Source organism: Sparassis crispa (assembly GCF_003851025.1).
Source record: "Sparassis crispa DNA, contig_000007F, whole genome shotgun sequence".
Taxonomy (NCBI): Eukaryota; Fungi; Basidiomycota; class Agaricomycetes; order Polyporales; family Sparassidaceae; genus Sparassis; species Sparassis crispa.
This window is the reverse complement of record NW_020939754.1, coordinates 937,356-953,508: the sequence shown is the minus strand read 5'-3', so window position 1 is coordinate 953,508 and position 16,153 is coordinate 937,356. Positions and strand designations below refer to the sequence as shown.

The window sequence follows — 16,153 nt, the reverse complement described above, 5'->3', positions numbered from 1 at the left end:
CACTTTGAATTAGTCTGCGCGGCGTGCGCTCCTTAGCACCTGATTGAGGCCTTCTCTGTCGGCGCAATACTCAAACTTGAAACTCTGAGCGATACGCTCTAGATCTTCTACCTCCATTCCACGGAAATGTTCCGCCCACTCGCGCACGAGGTACTCACTGACGAGCATGCAGCGCGCCAGACGCGCAACACGCTCTTCTACACTCCACACTGGAAATGGGTATAGCCGGCGATGCGACTCGGGGACATTCTGCTTGATGAGGTCCACTATCGGATCGTAGATGTGACGCACGGTCTTGTCATCTGCACCCCAGGAATCCACTGCCAGCCGGTATTTTTTCTGCTGGAAATCTTTGAAGAGCGTCATGTACGGTGTTTCGCGCTTGACGTATACCATGCCCTGGAAGCCAATGTCTTTGTACAACCAAATCGACCAGCTCAAACGGTCCTGTCACACGGCCGGATTCAGTGGCAATAGTCATCTTCGCGGCCGTGTGCCTACCTTGTGGTACAGTTCCAGCTGATCATTGAGGACGTCATACCTCCTCTGGTTGATTGCGTCCATTGCAGCTCCTTCATACTCTTCCCGTGCATACACGGGGCCCCACTCGCCGTTCCACACGCATAACCGGCGTTGGTCCAGCCATTCCCTTTTTTTCTCGTAGCTCCTCCGCATGCGTCTTCGCTGCTCATCCGTACGCGTATATGGTTCAGGCGCCTTCGGAAACCCGTACACGGAGTAATCATGGATTGCGTACGCTGTATTTGGCCAGCGCGTACTCGCATCTTCTGGGAAGCCTGAGAAGTCCGTCGAGAATGTGTTGCCGTCGAGGAAGAGCGCGTGATTTGGATCCACACTGTGGATCGCAGCATACACGCGGTCATAGAATGACACCAAACTAGTATGCTGTGGGTCCGCGGGCTCGTTCATTGGATTGTACCCTGCAATCCACTGCGGCGCATGTCAGCGAATGGCTAAGGTCGGAGGCCGAAGAATACGTAGGCTGACCTTCTCGTCCTTGTAGTGTTGTGCAATTTCCATCCAGAGCCAAATTAGTCTATCCTGGAAGTCCTTGTGTATCCAAAAGTTTGCGATATGAGTTCCGTGGTCCGAATGCCATCCGCCATTCTGTCCGCCAGGAGCAGTGTGCATGTCGATAATGGTGTAGATCCCATGCTTCGCACATGCGGCGACGGCACGGTCGAGGTGCTTGAAACATCCCGGCTTGAGTACGCGCGGCTTCATGTCATCTTCAAAATGCCTGTAGTTAATAGCGACCCGAATGCAGTTGAGCCCTAGTGACTTGAAGAAGGCTGCATCGGGCTCCGCGAAGAAATGTTCGAGAAACTGAGGCGATGTGCTCAGCGGCTGGATGGCATTATGGCGCCCTCCAGACTTACTCTGTCGAAGAAAAAATCGGACTTCTCGTCCCCGAGTACTTCTGCCAACGCTTCGCGTATCTGGTATTCACATCCAGGGTATCCTGCGCGGCTCGTTAGGGCCAAGGGACCGCCCAGTGCCTCTGAACTTTACCGGTAATAAAATTCTCCATTCTAGATTTTCCATCAGCTCCAGCGTAACAAAGAGGGGACCGATATCCCGACACAAACTCACGTCATCCAGCCTCCCAGCCCGGCACCTCTGAGGATAACCTCGTTTTTATTCCCGTCCACGATTTTTGTACCTTCGATTTTGAGGAAACTGGAAATGATCCCTGGCAACAGTGAATGGTGTAGAGAGACAAGGGGGTCCCAGTTATGAAGGCCCATCATCGAGGGCCTTTTACAGCTTTCGGGCCGTTATTTTCTGTACCGGTGCACACATGACCTGAAGGCATTGGACGGTGAGCAAGAGATAAGGACAACGGTAGGTCGGGTTATCATCGGATCGCGTGGGCAGGAGACACAGTCACAGGCAGAGTCTGGCGCAGGAAATCTACAATCACTCTGATACAGCCAGAGCCAGTATGCACCACGACCTTACCTGTGAGCGAACCAGAATCGGACGTCGTTCATGATGAACTTTCACTGCATTCAGTATTGGACACAACGTACTTTCAACGAACTTCCGTCACGGACATTTCTGTGAGAGCCTCTGTCCACGAGTAGTTCGCGCCACTCTCAATAATGTCTCAAGTGGAGGACTCCTATGGATGCCCTCAGAGGGCCAGTGAACTTCAAGTAGTTGAAAATATCCTTTTTTGGACGGGAGTGCGAAGATCGTTGATGTTTACCGTCACGGTGTCTCTTGGTTTACCGAATCCGCCACAATCATGCGAGATCGACAAAATATCTCTTCGGATTCTGCCATCGATGCTGGCATCGTACTGGGAGTTGTGAGCGACGCTGTCAAAATCATGGACAATTACTGTGTCATTGTGCGTCACTAGAGACCACAGTGTCGTTTCCCCATCAGCTCTCAGGCAGTGCACTGGCACCGTCCTTTCGAACTCGTGATCTTCCGGCAGGCAGTGTGCATGAAAGCCCAGAATTATCTAGTGAGCAAGGTGAGAGTCAGCACACCATTGGAGTACTATGATACACATACGTTACAAACACAATCACGCATGATTAGAGGATTCATGTGAGCACAGTCGTTGCTGACAGTAATGTCTGTCTTGGTTTCATTCGGAAATTTATCGGAAGTGTAGCAAGAAGATGATGGAGCATTGCGGACCTTGTACTGACTCGATGGAGAAGGCTTACCACGATTCACTCGCTGCTTTACATATAAACCCCGTTCGTACAATCATGCCTGTTTCACAGAGACCCCCACCATGGCGTACCTAAAGATTTCCGGAACCAAGATCATCGATCAGAATGGAAAGGAGGTGATCTTGAGGGGGGCGGGTCTCGGGGGATGGATGAAGTATGTCTTAACGGTTTAACCGATATGTTCTGTTTCTCGTTTCCTGATTTGTGACGTTCTCAGCATGGAGAACTTCACCAGCGGTACGCTAGGCTTGAACCATGCAAATCCTTGTTTGAACCTGATTGCTCGGTAAGGATACCCTGGGTGCGAGTTCCAGATTCGTGCAGCTCTTTCAGGCGTTTTGGGAAGGGAGAAAGCAGAGTTTTTTTTCGACAAGGTATGTTTGAAATTTGTAACAATGCCAGTAACCAATTCACTCTCTCACAGTTCCTCGAATACTTCTTCACTGATGCGGATGCCGCGTTCTTCAAGAGTTTGGGGCTGAACTGTATCCGCATCGCCTTCAACTACAGACACTTTGAAGGTGCATATTTATTCGATTTTTCTTGAATGCGTCTAATTCGTCCTTGGCAGACGACATGAACCCGCGTGTTCTTAAACCGGAAGGATTCAAACATCTTGATCGGGTGATCGATCTATGCGCTAAGCACGGCATCTACACCATCCTCGACCTGCATGCTGCTCCCGGGGGGCAGAACACCGATTGGCATTCTGACGCCGGTACCCATATCGCCAACTTCTGGATTCACAAGGACTTTCAAGACCGTACAGTCTGGCTCTGGGAGGAGCTAGCAAAGCACTACGTTGGAAATACCACAATTGCCGGGTACAACCCTCTCAACGAGCCTACAGACCCGTACCATACACGTGTTATCGACTTCTACAATCGTGTATATGATGCTATCCGCAAGATTGACCCCCACCACGCCTTATTCCTTGACGGCAATACTTTCGCCTCTGATTTCTCTTGCTTCGGCGACGCGCACAAGAGGTGGGAGAACACCGCGTATGCGATCCACGACTATTCTCTTTTCGGCTTCCCCATGTCTCCCGAGTCGTATATGAGCAGCGAAAACCAGCGCCATCGGCTCCGCCGAAGCTATGAGAAGAAGAGAGAGTGGATGGATGAGCGGGGTCTGTGTGTGTGGAACGGAGAATGGGGCCCTGTATACGCACGCAGGGAGTATGAGGGTGCAAACACCGAGGCTGTTAATGAGGAACGTTACAAGGTACTTCAAGACCAGCTCACCATCTACAACCAGGTATGTTCGCGACATAAAATCGTCATGTATAACGCAGTCAACTCACCTGAGTCATGCAGGACCGCCTCAGTTGGTCAATCTGGCTCTACAAAGATATCGGGTTTCAAGGCATGGTGTATGTCTCCAGAGAGACGCCGTACATGACCCTGTTCAAGGACTTCCTTGCGAAGAAACACCGACTCGCAATCGATGCATGGGGCGCGGATGAGTCCCAGATTCGTCACATCTACCAGCCACTGATCGACCACATCACGAAGGAGGTGCCTGAGCAGTATCAGAACCTCTACCCGTGGCCCGTATGGAAGCTCGACTCTCGTGTGGGTCGGCTCTCCCGCAACATTCTGGTCTCGGAATTCCTGATCCAGGAATGGGCAGATCACTTCAAAGGCAAGACCGAGAAAGAGCTCGATGACATTGCGAAGAGCTTTGCCTTCGAGAACTGTCTGCACCGTGAGGGGCTCAACAAGATCCTTACGAGCAACGCGTCTTTGGTGGCGGAGTCGAGGTGAATGGGGTGTGAGGATCCCTCTGGCAAGATAGCAGCATAACTGTGTGTGTACGATAGCTTTCGTTTCGACGTAGCCAATTTGCAGCAAATTATTGTCTAAGAATGTTGGATCGTCACAAGTCACGCGCACGCAGACCATGGGTAGGTGACCGTGACATGATTATCTCGCGCGACGCGAACGCGGCGGCGGCGGGGCCCCAAGCTGCAAGCAAGTTGATATCTGGACATCCTGCAAGTATACACCGCTTTCTCGCGTTTCCTATTCTTTACTGATCGAATAATGCAGGCAAGTATCTAGTATGGGTACTAGAGGCTATAGAGTTTACAGATACAAGAAACGGTATCTCGTCATTTACAATCACTTCGACTCCTATCCAGAAGGCCTTGGTGTCGAGGTCCTGCATAGCATACCCTCGGATCCCGAAGCATTCCAGATATGGCTCGAAAATATGCGTTCCATGTTCGAAGCAAGAGTGGCGGAACTAGGAGTAGACGATGGACAGGCATCATACGATGAGTTCATCTCTACGAGGCAGCCCAGAAATGATCTGTTCATCGAGTGGATCTACGAGATGGATCTGGACAACCTCATATTCCACGTGGACTCGTCACCACTGTTTCGCCTCGACCACATGCCACCCACGGATGTTTTCCTCGAGTGCATCTCCTTCGATCACTATGGCGAGCGAGCCTATGCCAAAGATACTCCGGAAGAATACAGATACGATTGTAACTGGAACGCTCCTCCGCCAGTTGTGAGCAAGGATACCCTCGAAGTGTACAAGTCACTCAATGCCACTTCCGCGTCTATTCGTGAGGTTCTCGCAGTGCAGCAGGAGTTCACAAGTCGGGATGCTGCCCACGTTCGTCTCATTGAAATATGTGTCGGATCTATCATGCTATCTGTCGGGACGTCGTACCTGCGCCATATGGAGAGGATCAGAGATCGGAGTGAAATGTCCGAGGGTGTTGTGGCGCTTGCTATGACATTCATGCACAACGCCATCCGTCCACTTCCTCTCTATCTTTCCGACGATGAGGCATACCGCCTTGATGTCCCTTCGAAGGCGGACAGCAAGATATGGTGGACTCAGACTGGCGTTTGTGTGCAACTTTCCACTCACCTAGGCGACCAAAGAAATCTCCAGGCAGCTATCTCGACAATTGTCGCTGAAATGATGGCCAGGACTGACCAATCAGGCGCTATCTACGGCGTAGTTTTCTCTGTATTCCACTGCGCCATAGTCTGCGTCGATCAAGGGGCGGAAGCTAATGTCAAGCATACCCCAGCACTTCAGTTCCTCCCCTCTTATTACGCAGAATCTCCATCCACTCCTGGAATCACTGCTCTTGCCCACCTCGGTCGAAGTTTGAAGTTCAACAGAGAGGACTTATCTTTTCTCTATCACCACATATTTCCTGACTTCCAGGAAGAAACGGGAGTGTTGAAGTCTCCGACCCCCTCTAGCCGGTTTGACAGTATGCCACCGGAGTTATTGTCCAAGATTGCTGGATATCTCGTGAAGACGGAAGACCTTTTGGCGTTTGCCCTATCGTCAGAGCGGGCTGCATCAGTTGCGGAGTACTTCCTGAGATACCCGCATCTGAATTCGTACTCGCTACTCTCTGAAGTCGAAGACGAAAGCGATCTAGGCCACATCGCTCTCACCGCGGGATACTTTGGAACTGCCTTCGATGGCGGGGAGACTACCATTGCTGTCGGCGTCGATTCGTCCCATCTCAGGACGTTGCTGACTCATGTACACCACGATGAGTATCGGGACTCAGGATCCTGTGTGATCCCGACCTATCCGGGGCTGCACAGTAATCCATCTTCCCTCCGTTACAGCGTCATGAAGAACCTCACAATGTGACATATCAGAAGAGAGTTGCGAGACGTCACTTGAGCGCTGGAGTTGGACAGGCTCAAACTTTGTTGTAAAGAATGGAAGGTGGTCCCTTAAGCGCTGTACTTGTACGCATACGAACGTGAATTGGCAGATGTACAGAGCGAATGAATTAAAATGCATACGAATCGAAAAGCACGTATGTCTATATGGAGGTTACTGTACAATAATGCTCATCAGTACCACCCTCTTGCGCTAGAGCATTCATAACCTGTGCATTGGAAACACGGAGGCTACCGCAGCTGGCGCTGATTCGCCGGAGCGCGCCATACTGCACTCCAACATGTTCAAGGCCCGGGTACGTTCGCTCATGCCTGAGCCCATCCCCATCCAGTTCATCGTATCATCTATCGCGTTCGCAACCTCCGCAAGTTTCTCGACCGAAACTGCACCCGAGGCACTGTCTTCTTCGGACAGTGCCTGGCACTCGGGGCCGCTCAGCTGATAGAGCTTTCCCGAATAGTGAGAGCGTCGTTGTACGTCCTGTACGAAAGGACGACGTATCGCATCATAGACATGCAGAGCCTGGTCGACAGTTGCAAGAGTGACGGAAGGATGTCCCAAGACAGAAGCCAGTATGTACGCATCCTATGGTGCCGTGAGACAAGAATTGCTTTAAAACCTCAAAGGCATACCTCGAATGCCTGTCCGGCTCCAGATCCATGATGAGGCGTCATTGCATGCGCCTAGTGTACATGTCAGCGCCATGTAGGACAGATAAGGAACAGATGCACACTCACGGCGTCCCCGAGTAGAGCAACCCGCCTGCCAACGAAGGTAGGCAAGCCCACTACGGTATTGACAGCCCAGAGGGACACGTTCTCCATGCACTATATTGAACATCAACAAGGCTGGATTTCGCTCTACGATTCTCACAAACTCACTTCGAGCACGCCCTTGGCCTCGGGTTCCCAGGCGTGGAATCTATCTACCATCTCCTGCGTCTCCGCGGGAACCATCCAGGGACCATCGTATAATTTGCCTTCAAGTTCAGGTTGTGAGAAGAACACCACAACATTGATAGCTCGGCCTTGGGAGACAGGATAAACCACAAAATTCTGCAGAACGGTGACCGAAGCAGTCAGCGGAGTATCCACGGTACAGGGAAGGATCTAACCCTGTTCTTCCCAAAACACTAAGGGGCACGACGTTAGCTAGGTATGGTGTGGTTTTCAAATATTAAGGGAACTGACCACAAGAGGGCCTGCGGTTACTTTGTGATTGGGAAACCTGCGCAGCAGCTTTTCTGTCGGAAAGAGACCACGGTAAGCCGAAAACCCGCTGTGAGTCGCGTTCACGTGAGACAGCGCTTTTGCTGCCATTGCATTATCCCCATTGCGCTCAGCTTTCTCCGCAAAGGAGCGATAGAGAGTCCCGCGGACAACTGAGCGAACACCGTCACAACCCACGATGACGTCGCAGGTTGCAAGGGATCCGTCTTGGAAATTGAGAACGATTTCGCCTGAATCGGGTTCAGTGTAAGAGACGAGCTTCTTGGAAAAATGGATGGTGTAAGAGGGCGGGAGATGCTTGCTCAGCACCTGTTGAAACTCTCCTCTGTGAAAGTTCGCCATGCCATCTAGAGAATAATTTAAGTGACAAAGACTGCACTTCCACGGCAGCGGGAGACGTACAGCGTGTAGTAGGGTTGTGAAAATCGACGCCATTCTGTTGATCGGATTTCCTGTAACCCAAGTGCGCTACAGTTCATTCAGCGAAGTCCACCGCCTGGTGAAGGTTAGCGCATACCGGCAGGGCCTTCCCTATTTGCTATGGTCTGTAAGTCCTTTTCGAGTCCAAGGTCAACCAATATTTTCCATGGTCGTTCCCACACAGCTATGCCAGCGCCATGCTCAGTGAGCTCGGCAGCATACTCGTAGATGTCGACGCTGACGTTCTTGCTGAATCTATGCAGTGAAAGCGCAAGGACCAGACCCCCAATACCTGCACCGCTATTTGCGTTTAAACTTAGCATTCGTAAAAAATATCCAAGGGCAGCAGGGCAGCCAACTCACATTATAGCAACTCGAAGTTTCGCATCGCCCATGTTGGGACAGAGAAAGAACGTGGTAGTACATATCAATGGTGAGACACTTCTTATAGGATTTCGCGATACTCTTTTGGACCAACGAGGTCTGGCAATAGGCGATCAAATGATATCGAAGATGTCCATGAATTACAGCTAAGTCGAAAACGACGGATGCATTTCGACGAAACTCGTTTCATCATCTTCTGTTCGGAGTGCATCAAATAGACTGCTCTGGATGGAAATTCTAGCTGCTGATTGGCCTATCCCCTTTGAATTTCACGCATGATCACACGAATTTGCTGTTTCGAGATAATTCATAAGCAACGTACCTGAAGTAAGTTTCGTCGAAATGCGTCTATCGTTTTCGACTTAGCTGTAAGCCATCTGGAGACATCCCAGACCGCAGCGGGAATGCTCTCACGTTTGTCTCTACAAACGCCTGGAGCTGCAAGATAGCACATACTGTGGTACGTCGAGATTGCCTACCGAAGCTTCTGGTGGTGTTCCCGCGAATCGTGGTGCCCATTTGGTAACGTAGCCTAGAAGACTAAGTCGGAACCGCCCGCGTTGACGTCCATGCAGAAATAGTGTGAAAGCCTGGTAGGGTCTGACAACAGTTGACTCGCCATGGAGCAACCTTTACACCAGAGGTCCATATGACCTGGAGTTGATCCGATACTGGTCGGAGATTATCTACACACCAAACCTGCAGGTAAATCAGGACGTTACGAACCAGATGCAGGCTCACAGACATAGTACAGCGACATTCGTGGACATGCCGACTTCCCCATCAGAGGTAACTGTTTGTAAATCCATCTGCGGCTGATCATGGGGAGGGTCCACCCTGGATCATCACTACAAACTTTGGAAGAACCGACGACTGACTCGTCGGACGAATTGCCGCTACATTCGACATGGGACCACTTCGAGCCCGAATCGACCGGAGGCCACTCCTAGCGGAAGCGCTCAGGCCCTCGAGAACCAGCGAGACTGTCCGACTGCCTTCTATTCGAGTCCTACAGTTCTGAGTGGCGAATCTGAAAATCTTAGGAGCGCGTGACATGTTACAGACACGATCGGTCACAAACGCGTCGAGATTTAGATCACGCGCTGAGATCTGAATTCGCGGAAGGAATAATCCTTAGTGCTGTACTGTATGAATATATCTCAAGGTTTACACCAGTTTTACAAGTATGAATGATTCGATGCCTTTCGGTGGGCATTTACTAGAGTCGTTTCTATCCTCTAACCGAGGCGGCATGTCGGCTGATAGAGCTTACCAGGTTGTCGGAACAATATACTGCGTTTCTAAGCATTCGGAAGTCCGAACCAAACATGAATCGTCTCTGCAAACTCATTTTCACGCTCAGCACCCTCCCCGGGGCTCGTGGTTACGGCTGGCTTATTGAATCTCCAATTTCGTCGTCTCCATCAACAACAATCATTATTAGTGACGTAGCTGCCGCGTCGCTGCGGTTTGACAAATTCCGAGACGGGTGCACCGCTCTAGCGTTTAGAACCTCTCCAATTCCCACGGGTATTGGGGGCATCGGGATGCCGAAATTACCAGCGGCTAATCTGGAGCTCGCATCTGATCAGATCGTTGTTTATACGGGTTCATATGTGTAGTAGCGGAGAAGCATGTGGGACCTGGGTAACGGAGGAGTCTGTGGGTCGCGGAGAAGTTTGTGGGGTCGCGGAGAAGTTTGTGGGTAGCGGAGTAATTTATGTGCGATACGCATTTTCATGCCCACGACTGCCGTGTTAGACGCGATATCGCTGCTTGCTCGCCATCTCGCTTGCTCTGACAGAATGAATGAGAACCATACCAATCATTTCAAGCTATGCCTCCGATCAGGAGGACGGTAAGCGTTAGACACGTACGTCCATTCCCTTGGTGCAGCTCGAAGAACAGACAGTGATACCATCCACAACGTACAACGTCACAACTTGTGTGCTGCAGGTGCAGAGGTTGGGACAGGTGTAAGCAGACAGTGCCAGTCCCGACATATCTAGGGCTTGGCGATATATGGCTGAGCTGATTCGCATCCAACCCATGACACGTGGTGGTACATGGGACTCAGTCAGACTTGATGAATCAATGACCTGTGAAGACGGATCGTTCGCGAGTGGTGAATGTCACACCTTGAATTTGCTGGACGAGTCGCACTATCTCCGACATCTTTGCGGTGCGCCAAAGCCATTTACAATAGTCCGTCAGCAATTCTCGCGGCTGCACTAAATGAACGCGGTCGAATAAATTTGAATCACAGCCTGAAAACGCCACGCGAAGAAGCAGAGGGCATTAAGCCGGCGCTGCGGCTCACATGTTCGAGCGCGTCATACTATGTACACACCAACAGCTGCAGAGCTCGGTTACGGTCTTCCATCACTGAACCCTCATTCATCCAATCCATCATGCGGTCCACCGCCTTCGAAATATCGATAAGCTCCTCGGAAGATACCGCGGTTCCAGATGTGCTCTGTTCTTCGGTCAGGCCTTCGAATTCTGGCCCGCTCAAATCGCACAGCATTCCGGTGCTTCGAGAGCGCCGCTGCACCTCTTGCGCAAATGGACGACGTATGGCATCATAAGCTTGAAGAGCGCGGTGGACCGTTGCACGCGTGACTGAGGGGTGTCCGAGGAGTGAGGCAAGGATATATCCGTCCTACGATTTCCTCAGCCTTGCGTCAAAGCCCACATTCTCCGAGAGCAGACTTACTTCGAACGCTTGTCCAGCTCCAGATCCTTGATGAGGCGTCATTGCATGGGCCTGGTTGAGCGAATAAACGAATGAAGCACTAAGTGGCAAGAGTAAGATGACCGCTCACAGCATCTCCGAGCAGAGCGACACGCTCCCCAACGAATGTGGGTAAACCTACGACGGTATTTATAGCCCAGAGCGATGCATTCTTCGAGCACTAATTTCGCGATCGTCAATTTCATACTGCGTGTGCGTACTGTGTTCAAAGGAATCTCACTTCAAGTAGACTCCGTACTTCGGAGTTCCAGAAGGCGAACTTTCGGATGATTTCCTCCGTTGCTGTCGGAACGACCCAAGGATCGTTGTAAACAGTGCCTTCCAATTCTCTTTCAGAGATGAATACTACGACGTTGATCATCGTGCCTTGCGAGATGGGGAAGACCACGACATGCTGTAAACCAAACCGCTATCATTGCTGGACATACGGCGGTGACAGGTTGCCAGTGACCCCACCTTGTCCTTTCCGAAAGACTTGATCATAATGTCAGTTGGGTACGTCACAGACTACTGATTAAATGAACTGACCCAGAGAGGTCCCGTGACTGCTCCGTGTCCCGGATGCTTGTGTACCAGGAGGTTGGTCGGAATCAGGCTACGATAAGCTGAAGTTCCGCTGTACGTCGCATCTACGTGAGACAACGCTTCTACCGCCTTCACGTGATCTCCGTTGTGCTCAGCCTTCTCGGCTAAGGAGCGGTAGAGGGTGCCACGAACAGCTGAGCGAACGCCGTCACAACCCACCACGACATCGCAAATCGCCAGGGACCCGTCCTGAAATGAGAGGACAATGTCGCCTGAGTCAGACCCTGTGTAGGAGACCAGCCTCTTGGAGAAGTGGACGTTGTAAGACAGCGGCAGATGCTTGCTCAGTACGGTTTGGAATTCTGCCCTATGAAAGGTCTGCACCGGACCATCTGCGGTCGTACCAATTCAGCGGCGCAAATGGGATGGTGGATACAGTACATACACTTGCCGATTGGACTCGGAAAGTCGATGCCCTCAGCCTGATCGCACTTCCTGAATGTAAAGTCGGCTTCATCCAATTTTCAGTCAGCAACGCTGATTCAGGAATAGTCAGATGAGATACCGGCCTTGAGAAACGGATATAGCTTGCAGGTCCTCTGCCAGCCCGAGATCGTCCAAGATCGTCCAAGGCCGTGGCCACATGCCTATGCCAGCACCATGTTCGGTTAGCTTAGTATTTGACTCGTAGATATCCACAATTATGTCTTCATTTGACTTATGCAACGAAAGCGCGAAGACGAGCCCTCCGATGCCTGCGCCACTGATCGCGTATCTCGATTAGCATATGGGTCCCGACATTAGCGCTCTGCTGACTCACATTATAGCAACACGGAGTTTGTTGTCGCTCATGTTGGGCTAGAGGAGAGAAGTAAGACGTCTTCAAAATCTCATCGGATACACCTATTTATTGTCTAGCGGCGCCTCTTGGGTCGACGTGGCCCTTCGGCTAGACGTGCTTCTTCCGGCCGCTGTCGCACGTCCAGAACATCGCATATTCACTGCCCAAACTGTGCATGAAGTGCTTGCCAACGATTCCAAGCCAATTCCAAGCCGGTCGAAGTACATGTACGAAGACACGAATCACTATTCTTAAGCCCATTAGTCGGTCCAGGTTAGTCTCCCAAAGCCAGACTACAAAATCAGTCCTATGCGAGGTGAGAGGGACGGACTGATACAGGTTTGCTTTCAAACGCGCACCTTTAGGGCTGCTCAATTCTTCTGGTTCATTTCATTTGGCCTCGAGGCAGGCCGAGAGATCCGAGACCATGCCGAGGGCTGCCACGAGATCTACTGATCTGGAGTGCTCCGGCTTGCCGGTGGAGGGCGGTAGAGACAGTAGAATATTTTGCTTGAAAGTCTCAACTTTATTCTGAGAAGATTATGAGGAAGTAGTCTTCGAAATCGCGTTTCTTTAGATGTAATAGAGCCGTAAGAAAAGGCCTAAATTCTGAGAGGCGACCAGCAACCCGGAGCACTCCAGATCGGCAGATCTCATGGCATCCCTCGGCATGGTCTCAGGCTCAGGCCAAATGAACCCGCTCGAAATGAACCAGAAGAATTGAGCAGCCCTTTTAGCCGTAGCCGCGGCACGCCAATTCACTCGACGAGGATGCCGAAGCAATGCCGGGATTCCGGCCGCGTTGCCGGCCGCTGGTTCATCAGGATTTGTCACCATTTTCTTACCTCACTTTCGCATCTTGATCAGCCTTCATCAAGGAAATTTAAGGCAATCGTGCCTCTTACACTGGATGCAATTTCCAATAAGTTGGCAGGAGTACATGAATGTTATTTGAAAGATACTATCGATGACCTGGATGTGCCATTATAGAATACTAGAAGCTATTTTTTCGGATTTTTCCCACTAGAGTTGAACATTTTGGACACATGCCGAGGTGTGGCACCAGCCAAATACATTCCGGCAATCCCGATCTTCCGTGGGACCCAAGTGGGCCACATTTAATTCCTAAACTTTCACAGTGTTGAAGTGCGATGTATGAGAGCATGCCTAAATAATTTTGAGGCAGTCGGTGCTGAGAATCAAACTGTAGAGAAAGGTATGGCACTTCTGGGCCATATGGCATTTCCGGGTCACTGATAGTAGAGTGAATAAGTTTAGTGTAAGTGGCATGGCTTACAAGAGACTTATCTGAAAGTTATTTGAAACCTATCCCAAAGTAGAAATAATAATAAGTTTTCCATTTCTAGGATAACTTTCAGATAAGTCTCTCCTAAGCAGTGCAAGTTCCACTAAATTGATTCACTCTATCTTTCAAATAACTTTTGCATAGTCTCCTCAACTTATTGGAAATTGCATCCAGTGTTATTTCTCCTTGGCAACCTTGATCAAGGAGAAAGTTGGGTTTTGCATGCACGCGTAATGTGACGTCGCGTGATTCCTGGCACGATCGGTCACGCCAGTACTACTTAGTCACAATCCACCTCTCCGCCTTGCATTTAAGTCCAGGCTCATCCTCTCATTGAAATCCTGAGCACTAGTATACGTACTTAATAGTTGTTTGTGTCAAACAGCTTCGAACTCTTGCGCGGAACGGGAGGCACGCATTATGGAGATCATGATGCCTGGTACTAGCAGTCTGAGCGTGTCGCACGATCAGACCGGGAGCCCCTTCTCCGTCATTGAATCGGACCCAGGTGTGTCCCACTGGCAACGAGAATCATCTGAGTGCTAACTATCCTCTTGCGGTAACCGAACAAGGTGTCTTCACGTCACTCATCCGGAAACTTGGAGTGCAAGGCTTGGAAGTCATCGAGATTTATGGCATCGAACCTTGGGATACGGACCATCTAGAACCCAATGGACTCATCTTCTGCTACTTGTGCACAGACGACAATGATAGCCAAGAGGATGCAGGCTCTGACAATGAGCTCGAAGACAGGGACGCGCAGCGGGTATGGTTTGCCAACCAGCTGAGCGAAGATGCATGCGCATCGCAAGCGATTCTCAACGTTCTCCTGAACTGCCCCGATATCGACATAGGCGAACAGTTACGAGACTTCCACGCCTTTACAGAGAAGATGTCGCCTGTGGTGTGTTTCAACGCTGTTTCCTAGTTGCCCATGCCACAGCTTATGATGCCCGGAAAAACACGTAGATGAGGGGACTGGCAATCGCAAACTCTCCATTCATACGGAATGCTCAGAACTCGCTGGCACGGTACGTGCCTTTTGAATATTGGTAGATAGTACTCGCTAATCTGGCCTTTTCCGCACAGCCCCGCAGATATTCGCGCCTCTCTCCATGCCGTGGCTGCCGCCACCATCGAAACTCAAAATTCTAAACAGAAGCCGCAAGACATATTGAAACTGCCACCTGCTAAGAAACGCAAGGCCAGTGGTAGCACCTCGAAATCTAAGCAGAGCACGGCGGATGGTACCGATACCAAACAAGAATCCTACCACTTTATCGGCTACGCGCACGTAGACGACAAGGTGTGGGAGCTGGACGGACTCCGTAAGTCTGGGCCCCTCGAAGTCGGCGAGGTCGACGGCAGTGCCAGATCTGCTCGGAGAAGTTGGATGGACATCGTGCGCCCCGCGCTGCGGATGAAGATGGAGAAGTACCTCCGCAGTGCGGGTGAAGGCGAGCATATCCGGTTCAACTTGCTAGCCATCGTGGAAGATCGGTACCAGAAGGCAAGCGATGGACTGGAGATGCTCAAGCGGGAACGCACTGCGTTGGAGCGACGATTAAACGAGACATTTCCGGATGGCTGGGCAGACAAGGTCAGTCCTCTATGAACCAGTGGCCCTTTGAGGTGCTGCGGCCGCATATCAAGTATCCTGATGGCATCATTAGGTCGACCCAGTACTCCTTGCAAGTAGCAAAGAGGCCTTTTCCACGTCAGTCCGGCCATCATCCGACGGTACAGTGTTCAGCCGTGGCTTTGGTTCACACAAGATGGAGAAAGAGCTCGCCATATTGGAAATGCCATCCCGCAAACTGCCGGGTGTCTGGGACGAGTGTGTGCGCAACGCCATGTCTGCCAAGATAGCGGTCGAGGACGAGATTGAGAAGTCTCGAAACATGCACGTAAGTAGTGTCCCGTTTGTCTCCCTAAAGGGGCCTCTGACAATTATCGCATTAAGACCGAACACATCGGTCGGACGTTTGACTACGAGCCCTTCATCCGGGAATTCGTTACTTGTCTGCACAACGAAGCACTACTAGAGAAAGCCCTCAGTCAGAAAGCTGGGGATGAGGATACAAATGAGCGACCAAGAACAAGGAGGAAGGCGAGGATGAAGAGATAGCAGTGATTGTGTTCTAATTCGATAAGTTTGACTTCTGTACGATAGCTGTATCTAACGATTCTTTTACTGACAACCCTCTCGGAGACAGATGATCACATCCGAATAATTCGAGTAACGTCATTTGAAGACTTGAAACACTGAGAAAATCGAGGATGCCTGAAGAATTGACTATC

General features: G+C 50.8%; 5 protein-coding genes across 5 annotated transcripts; 2 read left to right on the top strand and 3 right to left on the bottom strand.

Moving 5' to 3' along the window:
* Window positions 1-9: 9 nt before the first annotated feature.
* Window positions 10-1,772, bottom strand: SCP_0803110 (Beta-xylosidase; the record flags this gene model as incomplete). The annotated part of the gene is made up of 6 exons (XM_027760901.1): window positions 10-447; window positions 502-951; window positions 1,009-1,347; window positions 1,401-1,483; window positions 1,534-1,553; window positions 1,615-1,772. The coding sequence occupies 6 exons, from the start codon at window positions 1,770-1,772 to the stop codon at window positions 10-12; spliced, it is 1,488 nt and encodes a 495-aa protein (XP_027616702.1).
* A 1,004-nt stretch (window positions 1,773-2,776) lies between these two features.
* SCP_0803100 (hypothetical protein) lies at window positions 2,777-6,356 on the top strand (the record flags this gene model as incomplete). Its single annotated transcript, XM_027760900.1, has 7 exons — window positions 2,777-2,868; window positions 2,932-2,951; window positions 3,006-3,088; window positions 3,139-3,235; window positions 3,286-3,974; window positions 4,034-4,479; window positions 4,769-6,356. 7 exons carry the CDS (start codon window positions 2,777-2,779, stop codon window positions 6,354-6,356), a joined length of 3,015 nt encoding a protein of 1,004 aa, XP_027616701.1.
* Window positions 6,357-6,593: 237 nt separating this feature from the next.
* On the bottom strand, window positions 6,594-8,436 carry SCP_0803090 (FAD/NAD(P)-binding domain-containing protein; the record flags this gene model as incomplete). The annotated part of the gene is made up of 9 exons (XM_027760899.1): window positions 6,594-6,977; window positions 7,025-7,075; window positions 7,130-7,219; window positions 7,274-7,447; window positions 7,507-7,524; window positions 7,583-7,968; window positions 8,024-8,089; window positions 8,139-8,341; window positions 8,405-8,436. The coding sequence occupies 9 exons, from the start codon at window positions 8,434-8,436 to the stop codon at window positions 6,594-6,596; spliced, it is 1,404 nt and encodes a 467-aa protein (XP_027616700.1).
* Window positions 8,437-10,763: 2,327 nt separating this feature from the next.
* On the bottom strand, window positions 10,764-12,557 carry SCP_0803080 (6-methylsalicylic acid decarboxylase atA; the record flags this gene model as incomplete). The annotated part of the gene is made up of 9 exons (XM_027760898.1): window positions 10,764-11,087; window positions 11,142-11,192; window positions 11,251-11,340; window positions 11,401-11,574; window positions 11,637-11,654; window positions 11,709-12,097; window positions 12,151-12,216; window positions 12,275-12,468; window positions 12,526-12,557. 9 exons carry the CDS (start codon window positions 12,555-12,557, stop codon window positions 10,764-10,766), a joined length of 1,338 nt encoding a protein of 445 aa, XP_027616699.1.
* A 1,715-nt stretch (window positions 12,558-14,272) lies between these two features.
* On the top strand, window positions 14,273-15,980 carry SCP_0803070 (cysteine proteinase; the record flags this gene model as incomplete). The annotated part of the gene is made up of 6 exons (XM_027760897.1): window positions 14,273-14,360; window positions 14,425-14,756; window positions 14,822-14,883; window positions 14,942-15,452; window positions 15,526-15,759; window positions 15,816-15,980. The coding sequence occupies 6 exons, from the start codon at window positions 14,273-14,275 to the stop codon at window positions 15,978-15,980; spliced, it is 1,392 nt and encodes a 463-aa protein (XP_027616698.1).
* Window positions 15,981-16,153: the final 173 nt, after the last annotated feature.